Raw genomic sequence first — 15,937 nt, forward strand, 5'->3', positions numbered from 1 at the left:
TAAAAAAATGTAATTATATTTTATAAACATGTATAAATACTTAAAGCAAGAAACAAATTTAACTAATAATCAGACAATAAACTTATTTGGTAAGGTTACTGAATTGTAAAAGACTAATAAAAACTTGTTAATTTAAAGTAAATATATATAGCAAGAAGTCAGTTAAAGAAGAATATAAGCAGTACTGCACTAACCAATGTATCAAATTGAAATCAATATATGTTAACAATATCAATATTGATATATTGAAAAAATCTTAATATCAAGTGAAAATCAGTATCAAAATTTTGACTTAGCACAGTCATAAATATAAGTCCACACATAACTGGTTCTGAGTTATCAGTGTTTTTGTCTTGTGCATGCATCATCTATTTATACAGTAGGAATACATGTCACACCTAATTGTAGGCTGTCACAAGCATTCAAAGTCAAGTACTTTGATGATAGCATAATTTAAATCTAAAGAGATATAACCCATTTCAGCAACAACTTTTTTATTTATCAACCATTTTCAGCTATCTGAGTAGCCATCCTCAGAATTGAACATTCATGTAGTAGAATTCTTTTAAATTTTTATGTTTTTAGAAGTGTTCTAAATAAATCAATGATGAATAGCTAAAAATAACAAAATAAAATTAGTAAAAAAATTATAAATTACACCACAAAACTGTTGAATATATAATAGTTTTCTTCTGGATTTTTCTAAATTATTTAATAAATATAATTTATATTATAATTATTAAATTTAATAAGAGATGCTGCCTAACACCTATTTCTAGTGCCAAATTACTTGGTATTTAATAATATTTAGTAACCTGATTTAATCTGGTAATCATTTGGCTTTAATATAACAGTAATTAGCCTATGGTTTCAACTTTCATGCTGCAGATAAGCAAGCTGCATCCTTACAATTAATTCATGAATTTTTAATACAGTAGAGCATCGATTATCCGACCCCCGATCAACCGCCACATCGGTTAACCAACCACATTCTAGTTGGCAAATTCAAATGTCTGCTAGTGATGGCGCTACAATATTTGGCTATGTCTCGGCTACTTTAATATTATTTTTGTTAAATTTTTGTGTATTTCAGCTGGCAACACTGGCTTGACCATAAATGGGAGGCCAGTATTTATTTTGTGCAAAATAAAGAAATAATTTTTAACAATACAATAGTGACGATTATTATTTTAAAAAAAATTTTGTTAGGCTTAACATCGATGAAAATTCAACGCAAAGTAGCGATATACAGTACTAACATACAAATTACATGGGATATACTAATATACTATACTAATAATGTATTTTTTTCATACTTTTCAGTTATCCGACCAGCCCCAGTCCCCAATTGAGTCGGATAATCGATGCTCTACTGTACTTCAAGGATGCAAAACTCTTAAAAACCATCAGGGACCAATACAAGGAGAAATTACAAAAAGTAACTATATACAAATATATTATTCATGTATTAATTGTAAGGATGCTGCTTGCTTATCTGTAGAATGAAAGTATGTTATAAACCAAGAAAAGATTAAAATACACACTAATTACTATTATATAATAGTAATTACATTCAGCAATTTTTGTGGTGTGTTATCATCACTGTTTGTATTTTAGGTTTCTTTACTATTATTTTTTTGTATCTTTTGTATTTTATTTTATATTATTTTTAGTTATTTATTATTTATTCATATTTAGAACACTTCTAAAAATGTTAAAATTTAAATTTAAAAGAATTTTACTAAATAAATGTTTCATCCTAAAGATGATCACTCAGACAGCTAAAAATCTTTGATAAATCAAAAAATTGTTGCTGAAAAACAGGCTAGAACTTTTTAGATTATATTTAACTCCAGTTTAATAAGCTTATTAAAGTAACACAATTTTTTGTATACCTCAAAATACAGATACATGGACTTATATCCTTCTTGAACCAATCTCTTCATATATAAAATATATGATTTTCTTACTAACAAAAATAAACAGAAATTAATACAAATAAATTAAATATAAATGAAATAATTACTAAAATCATCATTAAACACCTTTGGCTGCTGGCACACATTTATTTGCTTATACACTAATCTATAGACCATCCTCTTAGAGGATGGACTATAGATTAGGCTGAAAACAATGTTACAACTTTATTACGTTAGGCCAAAACTTATGTATTTATTTATAAAATTGTTTCTGCGTATAGATTGAGCTGAAAAAATTTATATATTTTAAACTTCTGTCTAAATATTTAAAATCAGATTAGAATATATAAAGTTAATAATTATATACTTATCAACTTATAAATTGATGTAATTTTCAAATCTATTAAAAAAGCAAATTAATTTTAAATGTAAATTTTGCACAATATTTAATAGATAAAAGTTATTTCCCATTTGTAAATGAAAAACACTTTTATCAATAACTTTAATATTAACTTATCATGACAGAGAGAGCTCTTTATATATATATATATAATGATATATGTATATTATTATTATAATTATAAATATTTTGCATTTCTGTACTTCACATCTTTAAAGTACAGTAATTTTAATATTTTTCTTATTCAAAAAGAAATAAATGCCAAATAAAATGAAACAATATTGTTCTGTTCTACTATATAAAAATGTAAAAAATTAGGAATGGAAAAAAAATAACAATAATTTTATCATTGAAATTTTTAATTTTAAACTGAAAATTTTTAAAAATAAAACAGACAACATTCTAAACATTATGTTTATTAATATCCAGCTTAAATTATAAACTTATCTTGAATTACTCGTTGTTAAATTATTCAATTCTTTAAAACTACCAAACACACGTTTCAAATTAAAAATTGTTTTCTTTGTGATAAATTTTGGGTTCTTGTTATATTTCTATTGAATTATCTTTAGAAACATTTTGTAAAATATGTGAAATAATAATAATTATAGTGAATTTTCAATTCTTAAATGCATTTGAATTAAAATCCCACAATAAGAAGTGAACAGAAAATAGATAAACAAAAGTAATTCCAGGCCTGTTGCATAATTTGCAAATGTCAGGCAAGTAAAGATAATTGAATCATGTTGTGACATGCCTTGTCACACATGAAATAAAAGTTCTGTGCTGCTAATGATACAACATGGGTCATTCAGTATTATGAAAATACATTGGGAAGCAGTAAGAAGAAAACTGTTGCCCATTTTATGGAACAGATATGAGAAAAACCACTTTGTATGCCATTTTGCAAAAGTATAAAAAAATGGGACAAGACTATTACAATCCACTTCCTGGTTGCCTCGTCTCTCAAGCCACTCCAAAAGTTGTTAATCAAGTCAGAAAGATGTATCAATGGACTCTATCAATTTCCATCAGAAATACATTGTCAAAATTGTTGTTGCCAAAAACAACTTTACATGATATCAAAGTCAAAAAGTTGGCAGTCAAGGGACATAAGAAGCAAACTTCACTGAAGTATTTAAAGGACCAAGCAAAAAGAGGCTGCAGAAAAGTTTATGAAAAAGTCTGAGGAAGCAACTCATTATTGACAAGACTTATTACCCATTTGATCCTGGAAACATCCAGGAAAAGTAATATTACCATGCTACAAATCCTCAAAAAATTGGAAAAAGTCCGGCCCGAGGAAAAATTCTACAAGAAATACCTCATTTCGCAGGCCATGGACCCCTCTCAGAACATTTCAGATGATTTTATTTGTGAAGGTACCATTACACCATTACTGCTCAGGTTTACCTGGAGAAATGTTTGGAAACAAAAAAAATGATTGCTTCCCTTCATTGATAAGCACTATTTCAGGGGTGACATTTTCTGGCTAGATTTAGCTACATCACATTATGTGAAAGTATTCTTAGACAGAAAAGAGGTTGAATACATACCCATGAAGGACAACCCTCCAAATGTCTCATAAGAATCCACATTGAGTGTTTTTGGGTGAAATGCAGAGAATATTGCAAAGTCCTGCCAAAAATGTCTGTTCTTTCACCAAGCGGATTTGTGGCTTTATCAGCCAAAAAGTTGTGTCCACCTCTGGAAAATCTCTCCCAGACCATGCTTATACAAAAACATTTGTTCAATTGTATATCATGGTATCGATGCCAGCAAATAACTATTACTATTACCTCACAATAGTTATTATTAAATGAAAAACAGTTGTAAGAATTGTTCTGTAACACAAGATTTAAAGTATAAGTTGCAGAAAAAATGACAAAATATTTTAATTTTTATGTTTATAAGAGATGGATTCTCTTATGAACATAAAAATTAAAATATTTTGTCTTCTTTTAATATTCTTAATAAACTGCAAGTTAATTTATAGAAAGTAAAATTGCAAAACTAAATTTTGATCTCAAGATAAAATATGCAGATAACTACTATTTTGCAGTCATTGTGCCCAGTAATGTTTAGCAAATTAATAAAATTCAAAATTTTTTTAACATTACTGAGTCAAAGAAAGTATGACAAATGTTTTAGATAAAATTTTATGTTATATAAGATGATACCAATCTTTAAATATAATTTACTTTAATTTGCTGATTTATCAGAAGTAATAAATAATAATACAATATATCTTCATATTCAATGTTTCACAGTTTGAAAATATTAAATAAAAAACTCCAAATATTAGAAACTCAAACTTGTTTCATAAATCATTGTTACATTGGAAATGTATATGGAATGAATGAGAAAAATCATAAAGGTGAATATGTTTTCAAAAACAAAATCCAAATTTCAGTGTCTGTTGAGAGAAAAGCAAATTTTAGCAATAATTGCAATATACAAATAAAACCAAAGCTAAATCCAAATGGAAATGAATGATAACAGATTAGAGAAAAATAAATAATAATAAATATGTATTTCATTTAAAAGTTTTGAAAATTTTATATAGAAATATATTATTTAAAAATTAGATTCCTTACCGTAACTAAGTCTGACGAATGCTCTCCAAACAATTGGAGTTCACTGAAAGATTTCTCAAGTGCTTCAACACTAGGATCAGTAACTACAAATAAAGAATCATCTTTTGATGACCTAAAAATAATAACATTTAATTAAATAATTGCAATTATGCTTTTTACATAATATGAAAAAGACACAGCAAACTTACTGTCTAAAAGAAATGTATTTTTTTAAAGCCAAAAGAAAACATTCATTTTCCTTTGGAGGAAATTGAAAAGATGGTATGGTAGAGCCATCTTTCAAAAAGAAAGTTAGTTGAACTTTATTATTTTTAGGTATTTCATGGTATCTGTATGATTTCAAATCCATTACTTCAAATATAATTACATTTGGCTTTTTTCCTGAACAGGATTTGCTACCATTTTCTTCTATTAAAAATAATAATATTTTAATTAAAGTAATAACATGAAATCTACTTATTACTAAAATAATTACTTATAAAATACAGATATACACACCTACATAAACACAAATACATATATATATAATCCAATTATTGAGTTATGTTATGTTATATCCAGTTATGTAATCACTTTGAAATTTGTCTGTGCCAATAATAGATAATCAATTGATAACATTAAACTAAGTGATTATAACTGTAATTACTCTGGTTTTATTGACTATAATTAAGATGCCACATTAAAATGTAACTTAAGAATTAATAATACTTATAAGTAATAAATTAATATGTAGTCCATGTAGTATTGTTTGACTGATAGTGGCTTTAAAAACAGCTGGCATATAATTGAAGAAAAAAAATGAGAACAATTTTAAACTACTGTATTGCAAACTAATAGCAATTACATATTATTGCCTATATGTTGAGGCTACTAGAATGAAAAGAAAACTTAAAAATACACAATTATATGAAAATAAAGATAACAATAACTGAATTATGATTACAGTAAGTAAACTTTTATAAACATATTTTAACTTATGTATCGAGACATGCTAATTTTGAAAGCTTTGTCTGATAACAATATCTATAATTAAAATAAACATAATATACTGTATACATATAAAACTGAAAACTATACTGATAAAAAAGTGATGATTTTTTCATAAATACTACATATTTCTTCGGTTTTAGAAAAAATTTTAAACATTTCTGAACAGAGAAAAAGACAATATAATGTTAAGATTAAAACCATTTGAAACAATCTAAATACAGTAGAGAGTCGTTAATCAGAGCACTGGTAATCGGAATCGCTGGTAATCGGCACGATTTTCAGTCAGACTGTGTCATGCTGAATCGAACGTTTTTGATACTAAATTTACTTCTAAAGTATAATTTTCATGTTTTTATATTCTTCAATATATTTATTTTGTTTGTACAAAATGCAGAAATAATTTTTAACGATACGATAGCCTCGATTATTATTATAAAAATTTTCATTAGGCTTAAAATCGACGAAAATTCAACACGAAGTGACATGCAATGGAGAAAAATTCAACATGAAGTGACACGCAACGAAGAAAAATTTGAACACCGGACAGGTTAATGTATTTTTTCGTACATAATGGGTAATCGGAACAAATGACTAATCGGAACAACCCCAGTCCCCAATTGATTCCGATTTTCGACTCTCTACTGTATAAAACTATATATAGTAATACATTACTTTTACAAATTTATAAATAAATAATAAATTTTGCAAGCACACCAGACAATTTTTTTTAAAAAATCATCATTTTCTGACAAAACATTTGAAATAGTTTTCCAATCTGCAAGTCACAACTCTATGGAGATCATCAACAGTATTCTTACAAAATAGTTTCCTGATACATTAAAAAATCACAATCTTTAAGAGAATAAAAAATACTAATATAAAATAAGATAATAGTACCAGAATATTAAAAATATGCAATAAAAAACAAAACACTTAAAAAGATGAAATTCATGTAAATTAATTTTAGTGATTTTAAATTTTGAGACCCTTTGATTAATTCTTCCTGTTGCAAATTGAATGTTCTAATTATATAGTTTTGAAAATATTCATTTAAAAAAATTCAAATAATAAACTTTTACATTAAGAAAAAATCCAAAGAAATACATAAAAAAAATTCTCAGCCAGTTAGTTAAAGATGGTTAACTAAAAGCAATATTTAAAACACTACCATATATTAATGATAAACCAATCAATCTATCCAATTTAAGATTTAACTAATTTACAGTTAATGAATATGCTATTTTAGCATATTAGCATATACATCAAATCAGTCTAAGTGACTATACTTGACTTAAACACTGGAATGTTATAAACGTTCTTTCTGAAATGATGATCTATAAAATTCTAGTCACTATGACAACAAAAACAGTATAATTTAGAATAACAAATTATTTGCATTATAATTCTATCATACTTTAACACATTTGTTCACAAATTCAGTTTCCATAAATGAAAAATCATATTTAATAATTATAATATGCATCATCACTATCACTAAGAATATCAAATTATCTGAGATTTTTCCCTTTACATACATGAAATAATCAAATTTGCTTTCATACGAAATGAAAATAATTTTAAGAGTCTGCAATTAGAATACTTTCTCTACATAATTTGTACAAAATTAAATTTTAAAGATTTTCAAATTTTAGTAAAATAAATAAAATAATCATCATCAGGGCAATGCTAATCAAATTATACATTATTATTGATGTAACAAAAATATACCATTGATATCAAATTCATATAACTATTATGTTTTACAGCAAGAAAATTCATGACATTTTAAGTTATTTGCTTGCTTAAATATTAAATGACAAAGCTGAAATTCAGATTATTAAAAAAGCAAGTTGGTCAAAACTCAAATGTCTGAAAGTTGTAAATTTCCTGTATTTTTGTTAAATTATTTTAGACTGCTCCATTTTAAAAAGTTCAAATCTATTATAATATTCTAGTGAAACTATGAGATAAAATTACTTTTTTATTAGCTATTACTTTTGTGTTAATAATATTTTAACCTATCAAAAATATTTTAAAAACAAAAATAATTGCTTTGAATTGTGCAGAATAATACAATAAATCAATTTCACATTGTTTAAAATTAATTCTTATGTAAGATAATACTCACCAAAAGAATTATTCTTTATTTTATAACTGACTGATGTCCCAAAAGATATGTCTTCCCATTCTAATGTTTCACTATCTGGACTTGATAACTGTCTTTGAATGCATTCAATGATCTCTTTTGGAGTCCATTCAACAACTGGACCTAGAGGCTTCAAAAATTTAGGTTTAGAACTATATTAATTTGACTAGTTTTAGCTATAGCAATATTAGAAAATATAGTCATTTATTATTTTAAGTAATAAATTATTACTTATTGTGTTTGTTTTCATGTTATATTTATATTTTATTATATATAACTATAACAAAATAAGCCAACCACTGCCATATGCTATTGAACTTTAGAAATACAATGTATCTAACTTTAGTAATACAATATGGTTGGCTTTGGTAATACAATGTATTGGGATTTTAGTAGAGTTGTTTATAACAAAATAAAAATACATTTTGTTTTACATTTTATTTAATTAATATTAATAAAATTTCTTCCATTCATTTCATAATTAAAGCATTTAATAAAATAAACAATTAAATATGAATGAAATTTGATACATAACACAGTCTTAACAGTGTTCAACGAACTTCCTAACACACTGTAAAATTAGACTGACTTCTACCTTGAACCAAACAGTGCTAATGTTTCTTCTCTATCTTTCTTTCCTCACTAACGTTTTCGAACCCTTGGTTCTTCTTCAGGTGAACATAGAAGCTATCCAATGAAACTTTTTTTTAAAAAAAAGTCTTAACAGTATAATTTTCTATACCTGATATTCCATTAGACAGAAAAATGAATGCAATAAATGTTGGTTTTTTTTTCAATTTTAATTAGTATGAATTAATATAATTTTTTTTTTGTTTTTCAACATTATGCTATTTTTTCCCTAAAAAGTTTTTAAAAATTAAAAATTTTATAAAGTAAATCTAATTTATCAATTGTTTCACAATTAAAAGATAATTTTTTTGCTTTTAATACAAAATCTTATATATCAAATCAAGATTATAGAGAATTATTATTTGATTACAGTAGATTATCATTACTAAGATAACATAAATAAAACATGTCAATCATAATTTTGAGATTAACAAATTTAATAAAAACTAATTGCTATACATATATTAAGTAAAAATAAAATTATTATTTAGTTAAACTTTTTAAAATTATAAACTTACTTCTTCTTTAATAGACAAAACACCAGAATAGATATTCTCAATATCCCTGTGTGGTATTGATACTTGAATTTGAATTTCATGATGTACATAAACAACCTAAAATTTAAAAAAAAAAAGTTTCTTCAATTAATTAAATTTTATAATTCTTTACGCATTGAATATATTATGATTACAAATTAAAATAGCCACTCAAATAATTTATTATAATTTTTTTTATAAAAAATAAATTTAAATGCATTATTTAAATTTTGTTAAATTGTTTAAATGTAATTTATTCAATTACAAAATTAAACATCTAAACTAATAATATATAATATAAAACAATAATTCACATATTCAGTCTGATGCATCAAATGATTGAAAATCATAGTTAAAAATGTAACAATAAATTCATTTGAGTATACTACATTCTGTATATAAATCAAAAACAATATACACAAATGCTTTTTCTCTATTTAGAATTTAAAAAGATAAAACTAATGAAGACAATTTTAGTTAATGAGGAGCATAATTTAAATTATTTTTATTTTTTATTGGTAACCCGATCCTTTTTAAAAGATATTATTATTAAATCATTTATAGTATTAAATAAATTCTACGACAGGAAATCCTTGTTAATTTGAACTTGGATATTTAGAAATCCCGTTAGTTTGTAACTATACTTTTGTCCTGGCCAGGGATATAGAGACTTACATGTTAAGGAATTTGGTTAGTTAGAAATATAAAATACGGCTACTTCGAAATTTGAAGTGAAATTTCTGTCCAAACTGTGATGTGTATATGTTAACATGTTCCTTTAGATTGAAGAGCCTCCATGCTATAAGAGAAAAAGACCAAGAACAACTCTAATCTGGTCAATATGGCTTTTCTTTTATAGTAACACACATTCAGGTGTCATCTTACCCATGGACTACCCTTTTATTCTCTTATCTCATAAAATATGACTGGTTTTTGGGATTGCAAGATTGAGCTGCAAGTAGCAGATTGAAATATTTGTAAGTTTTAGGTTATCACATTTGGATGACTTACTACTTTTTGGGTCACTTTAAAATAGAATTAAGATACATTCACTGACAAAAAAGTTACAAATGCAGATAGAACTGTCTGATTACAGTAGAGCGTCATTTATCCGAAAGCTAATCAACTGAAAGTGTTCAAGTCGGAAATTTAAATTTCTGCTAGTGCTGTGGTGCTGCAATCTTTGGCTGTCTTGGTCTACTCCAATATTTTTTTTGTTGTTATGTGTGTTTTAGCTGGCAGCCCTGGCACCTTTGTGTGGTGTTTTTCTGAGGACTGAGTGGCAGGACGTGTGTCATGCTGAATCTAAATCCGTTTCCATCTAGGGACATTAATTTTGAATCTGTGAATTTTATACTTGTAACAAATCGTGCTGTAGTTGTTATACCGTTTGCAACGGCAACTAAACCTAAACGTGTTGTTCTCAGTGTTTCCAATAAACTTACAATAATAGATAAGTTGAAATGTGGTGCTAGTAAATCAAGCTTAACTTTGAAATATGGAGTTGGAAATGTCATAATATCAGACATTAAAAAGAACAGTGATGCCATTAAAAAATTTACATTAAGCTTAACATCGATGAAAATTCAACGCAAAGCAACACGCAATGGAGAAAAATTTCAACATGGGATAGGTTAATTTTTTTTTTTCGTACATAATTGGTTATTCGAACAACCCCAGTCTCCAATTGATTCGGATAAATGACGCTCTACTGTATTTCAAAACTTGTCACAAAACTATGTCTCAGACAGATAAGTAAATGATTATACCAATAGTTGTGGTCCAATTGCATTGCCAGATAATGCCAGCAATGCATTGCCAAGTAATGTGTCTTAAAATTGCTAACTCAATATCCTATAAAAAGGTTTACAGAAACTCACTATGTTCAGAAGTTAAATGTATCTACTGTTTGTAATCTACAAGATATCTCATAGACATAAATTACTTCCCAATGATTATGCTCAGTGGAAATCATTTGCAACATCATTCTTAGCTTGAATGATAATTGACAATTCATAGCCCTTGCAAATTCTATAGACAACAAAACCCTTTTATATACTTGAATTCTATAGTAAACACTCACAACTGCTGTGTTTAGTCTGGAGAAACCCTTATGTTTATCAACAAACTTCCTTGTATCAACAAACTATCTGTGTAGTGAGGATTCAGGGCATCATTTATCATTCAACACTGCATCTAGGCCAGTGATACGTTCTGTCAATACCACAAAGTATGGAGACATGCTACAAAACTCTGTCATCCCTGCACTTCAATAATGAAATTGTTTGAATACCCAATCTTTAAGCAAGATGGAGCATCTCATATCAGCATCAATGTGCAAAGGTTATTGCATCAACATTTAACAAATGAAACTGATAAACCAATTATTTCCAAGAGCATGGCTATCATCATAACCATATTAGACCCCTTATAACTTTTGGGTTACAGGATACTTGAAGAACATTGTTTATCAGGGCAATGTTCCTAACTTAGCTCTCTTTAAAGGTCAGAATTTCACTACAACCTATCTAATATGTAAACTGCAGTGTCATTAGCACCAAATTTCTCCATTGGAAAATTTTGAAATTATAATTTTTACTTATGACATCAAAATCCCATGGTCAAGAAAGTATGCACACCAAATTGGGTTGCATTTGGTCCAATAGTTCTTTCTATACAGAGCTTTAAACATCTCCTGTTTAACTACAATCATTCTGTATAAGGGTAGATTGAAAAGCTCCTGGAATCACCATTAGGAGTGTTTTGTTTGAAAATATATTTTCTATGCTACATTAACAAATCTTTCATATGTACTGACTCCAAATTTCACATCATTTTGGCTAATAGTTAAGTTTTAACAAGCATTGAAATGAGATATCCTGTGTGCCTGTTCATACATGGAAAAAAACAAAATTCAAGTTATCAAATTTTTTAATTTGAAGGGAAAAACCACAATGGAAATCAATCCAATTCATAACCTTCATTTTCCATGATAAGTTTTTGGGTTTCAAAATTCAAGCATAGCTGAATTCTAAACCCAGAAACTTTTTGAATGTCCCAACACAAGTGATAAACTGCATTCAGGATGTCCAAAAACTGCTACCACTCTGAAATTGTAGATAAAATCCATGACATCAATGTTAGAAGATCACCAAATCAGTGTGTGTAAAATAAAGAAAGCTAAGTTCATCTCCTACAAATTAGTAGTTTGTATTTTCCATAACAAATTGGGTTTAATGAATTTATCTGCAAGATGGGTGCCACATTTCTTCAGTCTGGAACAAAAATGCATTTGAGCCCAAATTTCAGCTGAGAATTTGGAATTGTTTAAGAAGAATCCAACAGATTTCAAGCAATGATTTGTGACAACGGATGAGACATGAATTCACAACTACATACCGGAAACAAAAATCCAATCAAACAATGGGTTAGAGATGATGTTCAGGTTCCAAAGAAGGCAAACACCATGCATTCGGCTGGCAAGATGATGGCATCAGTCTTTTAGGATGCCAAAGGAATTTTGTTAATTGATTATATTGAAAAAGGAAAAACTGTCACTGGCCAATACTATGCAACACTTTTAAACAAACTCAAAACAATGATCAAGAAAAAAGTGCTGTTTCACCATAATAATGCACCTGCTCAATCAAGTGCAGTTGTTCAGCAAAAACTGGAAGAAATTAAGTTCAAAATCCTTCCTAATGCACCATATTCACCAGATTTTGCTCCCTCAGACTTCTATGTGTTCCTGAAACTCAAAACATTCTTAGCTGAAAGGAGATTTTAGTCCAATGAAGAGGTGATTGAGGTTGTAATAAGCTAAATTTGAGGCCATGGAGAAAAATCACTTACAAGAGGGAATCAAAAAGCTGGAGAAACCTTGGATCAAGCGTGTTAAGATTTGAAAGATAATGTTGAAAAATAACGCATAACTTGGAAATCATTTATTTTGTTTTCATTGTCATTGCAGAAGCTTTTCTATCCATCCTCATTGATCAATAGTGGTTTGGCAATATTTGATTATTTAAAAAAATAAAACACCACTGGACTGGAAGGATATAGTACACTTCAATCAAAAGCCTTAAACATTTAAAGACTATATTACAACAACAGAACTTTTCGTTATATTGTCTCTATGTCATGTTGTTACATCATATTCGGTCACTGTCATATGCATGGCAATCCTTATACAATCACGTGACTGAATATGATGTAAGGTGACCAGATTTTAACATTGGTAAAGCAGGACAAAATTCACGGGTGGAGTGGGAGGGGGGGTTGTCTTGTTAAAAAAAATTGTTCTAAAGCAACAAAATTTTATCAAAATTTTTTAAAAAAAAATGCAAAAAATGTATTGTATTTTTTAAAAATTTCAACATATGTAAAATTTAAAAATATAATAAATATATATACTATTATAAATTTTTAAAAACTCTATTCTTTTACATATTTCTCATTTGAATGAATTTTTTTTAATAAATTGTTGTCATTGTTTAAAATGTCGTAAAATTTTTCACAAGAATTTGTTAAATTATATTTTACACATAATATTGCTTTTATAGTCTCAACACTTAATTGTGATTTGTCGGATGTCCACACTTTATTCACGTAGAAAAAACTCATTCAGTAGGGGCACTTGTTCCTGGTAAGGACAGTGTGTACTCCACAATTTTTAATGCGTTACTGTATGGAACATGGTTTGTTTCAAAATGACGAAATATTTCTAGCCATTTGTTCTCTGTTGAGATTTTTGCCGATGCCCAAGATTTAACTTTTTCCTTATCAATATATTTTTTTAATAATGATACTTCATTAAAAGATCATTTTCGGAAATATTGCTATCTGGAAAATGTTGACTAATGTAATCAAATGATTTTTGTACATCTTTCCAATTAAGTTCTTGTTTTAACATGACCCAATGAAAATGCTCAATATCATTGTAATGTACCGTCCACTCTTCTAAATAATCTAAGCAGTTACTATAGAATTTTTTGACGTGATTCATGAAATCTGCGTGACTTATTGCACCTTGTTCTTCTAACTGACTTATACTATTACAGATGATTAATGGAAGAAAATTATTTTCTAACCGCTCTTGACACTGAAATTTTAAATTTTTAATTTCGTTTGCTACTTCAATTACCGAAATTTTGTCACCTTCAGTAAATTTTATAGCATTTTGAAAAACAGCTGCTTGATTGTGTACAAACTCTAACCAAATTTTTGAAGATTCTTTTTCAAAAAACTCTTCTAAAATTCCAGACATTTATCCTGTGATAGAAAGTAAGATTTCAAAAGATCATATATTTTCAAAATTCATTCAATAGCTGGCAAAAGAGCTAACCAGCACATTTTACTATATCCAAGTATTTTCTGATATTCGACTTCTGCAATTTCTCAAAATTCTTTAAGGCTTTCAACACGCACAGTGTATATATAGAAATATGAATATATTTTAATAATAATATTTTCCACATCTACGGGCAACAAGTCGGCAGCTGTTTGAATAGCGTTATGTATTATGTGTGCTACACAACCAACACCAATAATGTTTTGACTAAGGTTTTCATTTAATTTATAAAAAATATTATTCATACCTCTTCTTGCTTTTCCTCCAAAATTTGCATTTGTATTGTCTGTGCAATATGCAATCATTTTATGTTTTAAATTGTTTTTTCCAAAATATTAATAATGGAATTGACAATTATTTCTAAAGTTTTGCCGGGCAATGATACAAAATCTAAAATTCTAATTTTTATTCCTGTTTCCAAATCAAAAAATCTAATAATAGTTGGAAATATTTTTCAATCCTTATGATTAGATGCATCAGAATATATGGAAATAAAATTTGTTTTTTCTAGATTTTTTTAAAATTCTGACAATGCATATGGGGAAAACACATTACACACAATTACCTCAGATTTTGTTCTAGCACAGGCAAATTTTTTGTTGAATAACATTTTGATAACTTGTTATGAACAGTCCATTGACCTAAAGCTATGATTGTGATTAATAGCATGAAAAGATATAAGTCCTTTTGCCAATGCTAATTGCTTTTCTTCGTCTCCATAAGTTGTTTTTTGAAAAAAGTTCTGTATTTTTAAGGAAGATGCAGCAATATTTAAATACCTTTTACGTTTCTGTGTCTCCAAATGCTTTGAAATATCATTCTTTCCATCGTGCAAAATAGAAAATTTACCATTACATTTCTCACATTTTACGATGTGATTGCTTTTGGTTTTCTTAATAAACGGAAATTCACTTCTTAGATCATTGTTAAACTTGCATTCTCTTTTCTTGATCATAATGTTAAAAAACTAAAAAATACCGTAATTTAAAATTATATTATATTGCAATTTTTTGTCCATCCTATCTTGTCAAAGTCCTAGCAAAGAATGCCCGTTATTTACACACATAGCATCCAGGGTCACATTCCTCTCTTTTGTTCTAAAGAGATTATTCACCACCATCCCAGTAGGAAGGGTTGGAAAGGAAATTTCTACAAAGGACAAACAATAGACAAAACAAAAGGAAAATATACAAAAATTAGAACAAAATATAAATCTAATATGGCGTACAGCCACAATACGAAGCGATCTTTACCGAATCTTAAACATAAGACGTAAGTTTATGACACATAATTGACAAAAATTTAATCCTTTATATTTTTGATTATGATCCCGGGATGTGGAACAAATTGTTAAAAAGCGGGACGTCTG

General features: G+C 27.5%; 2 protein-coding genes across 2 annotated transcripts in view; both read right to left on the reverse strand.

Annotated features, from left to right (window-relative positions):
* RpL10Ab (ribosomal protein L10Ab) overlaps nt 1–15,937 on the reverse strand; it is a 513,017-nt gene that overhangs the window by 425,740 nt on the left and 71,340 nt on the right. The gene's annotated exons all lie outside the window — the stretch shown is intronic.
* Nucleotides 1–15,937, reverse strand: part of LOC136984305 (TBC1 domain family member 15-like) — a 38,276-nt gene that overhangs the window by 15,227 nt on the left and 7,112 nt on the right. The window contains 4 exon segments of the mRNA XM_067281237.1: nt 4,917–5,028; nt 5,105–5,324; nt 8,035–8,182; nt 9,201–9,296. Coding sequence (XP_067137338.1) covers nt 4,917–5,028; nt 5,105–5,324; nt 8,035–8,182; nt 9,201–9,296 — 576 coding nt within the window.

This window comes from Centruroides vittatus, unplaced genomic scaffold (assembly GCF_030686945.1).
Source record: "Centruroides vittatus isolate TY-2023 unplaced genomic scaffold, ASM3068694v2 contig_912, whole genome shotgun sequence".
In the NCBI taxonomy this organism is placed as follows: domain Eukaryota; kingdom Metazoa; phylum Arthropoda; class Arachnida; order Scorpiones; family Buthidae; genus Centruroides; species Centruroides vittatus.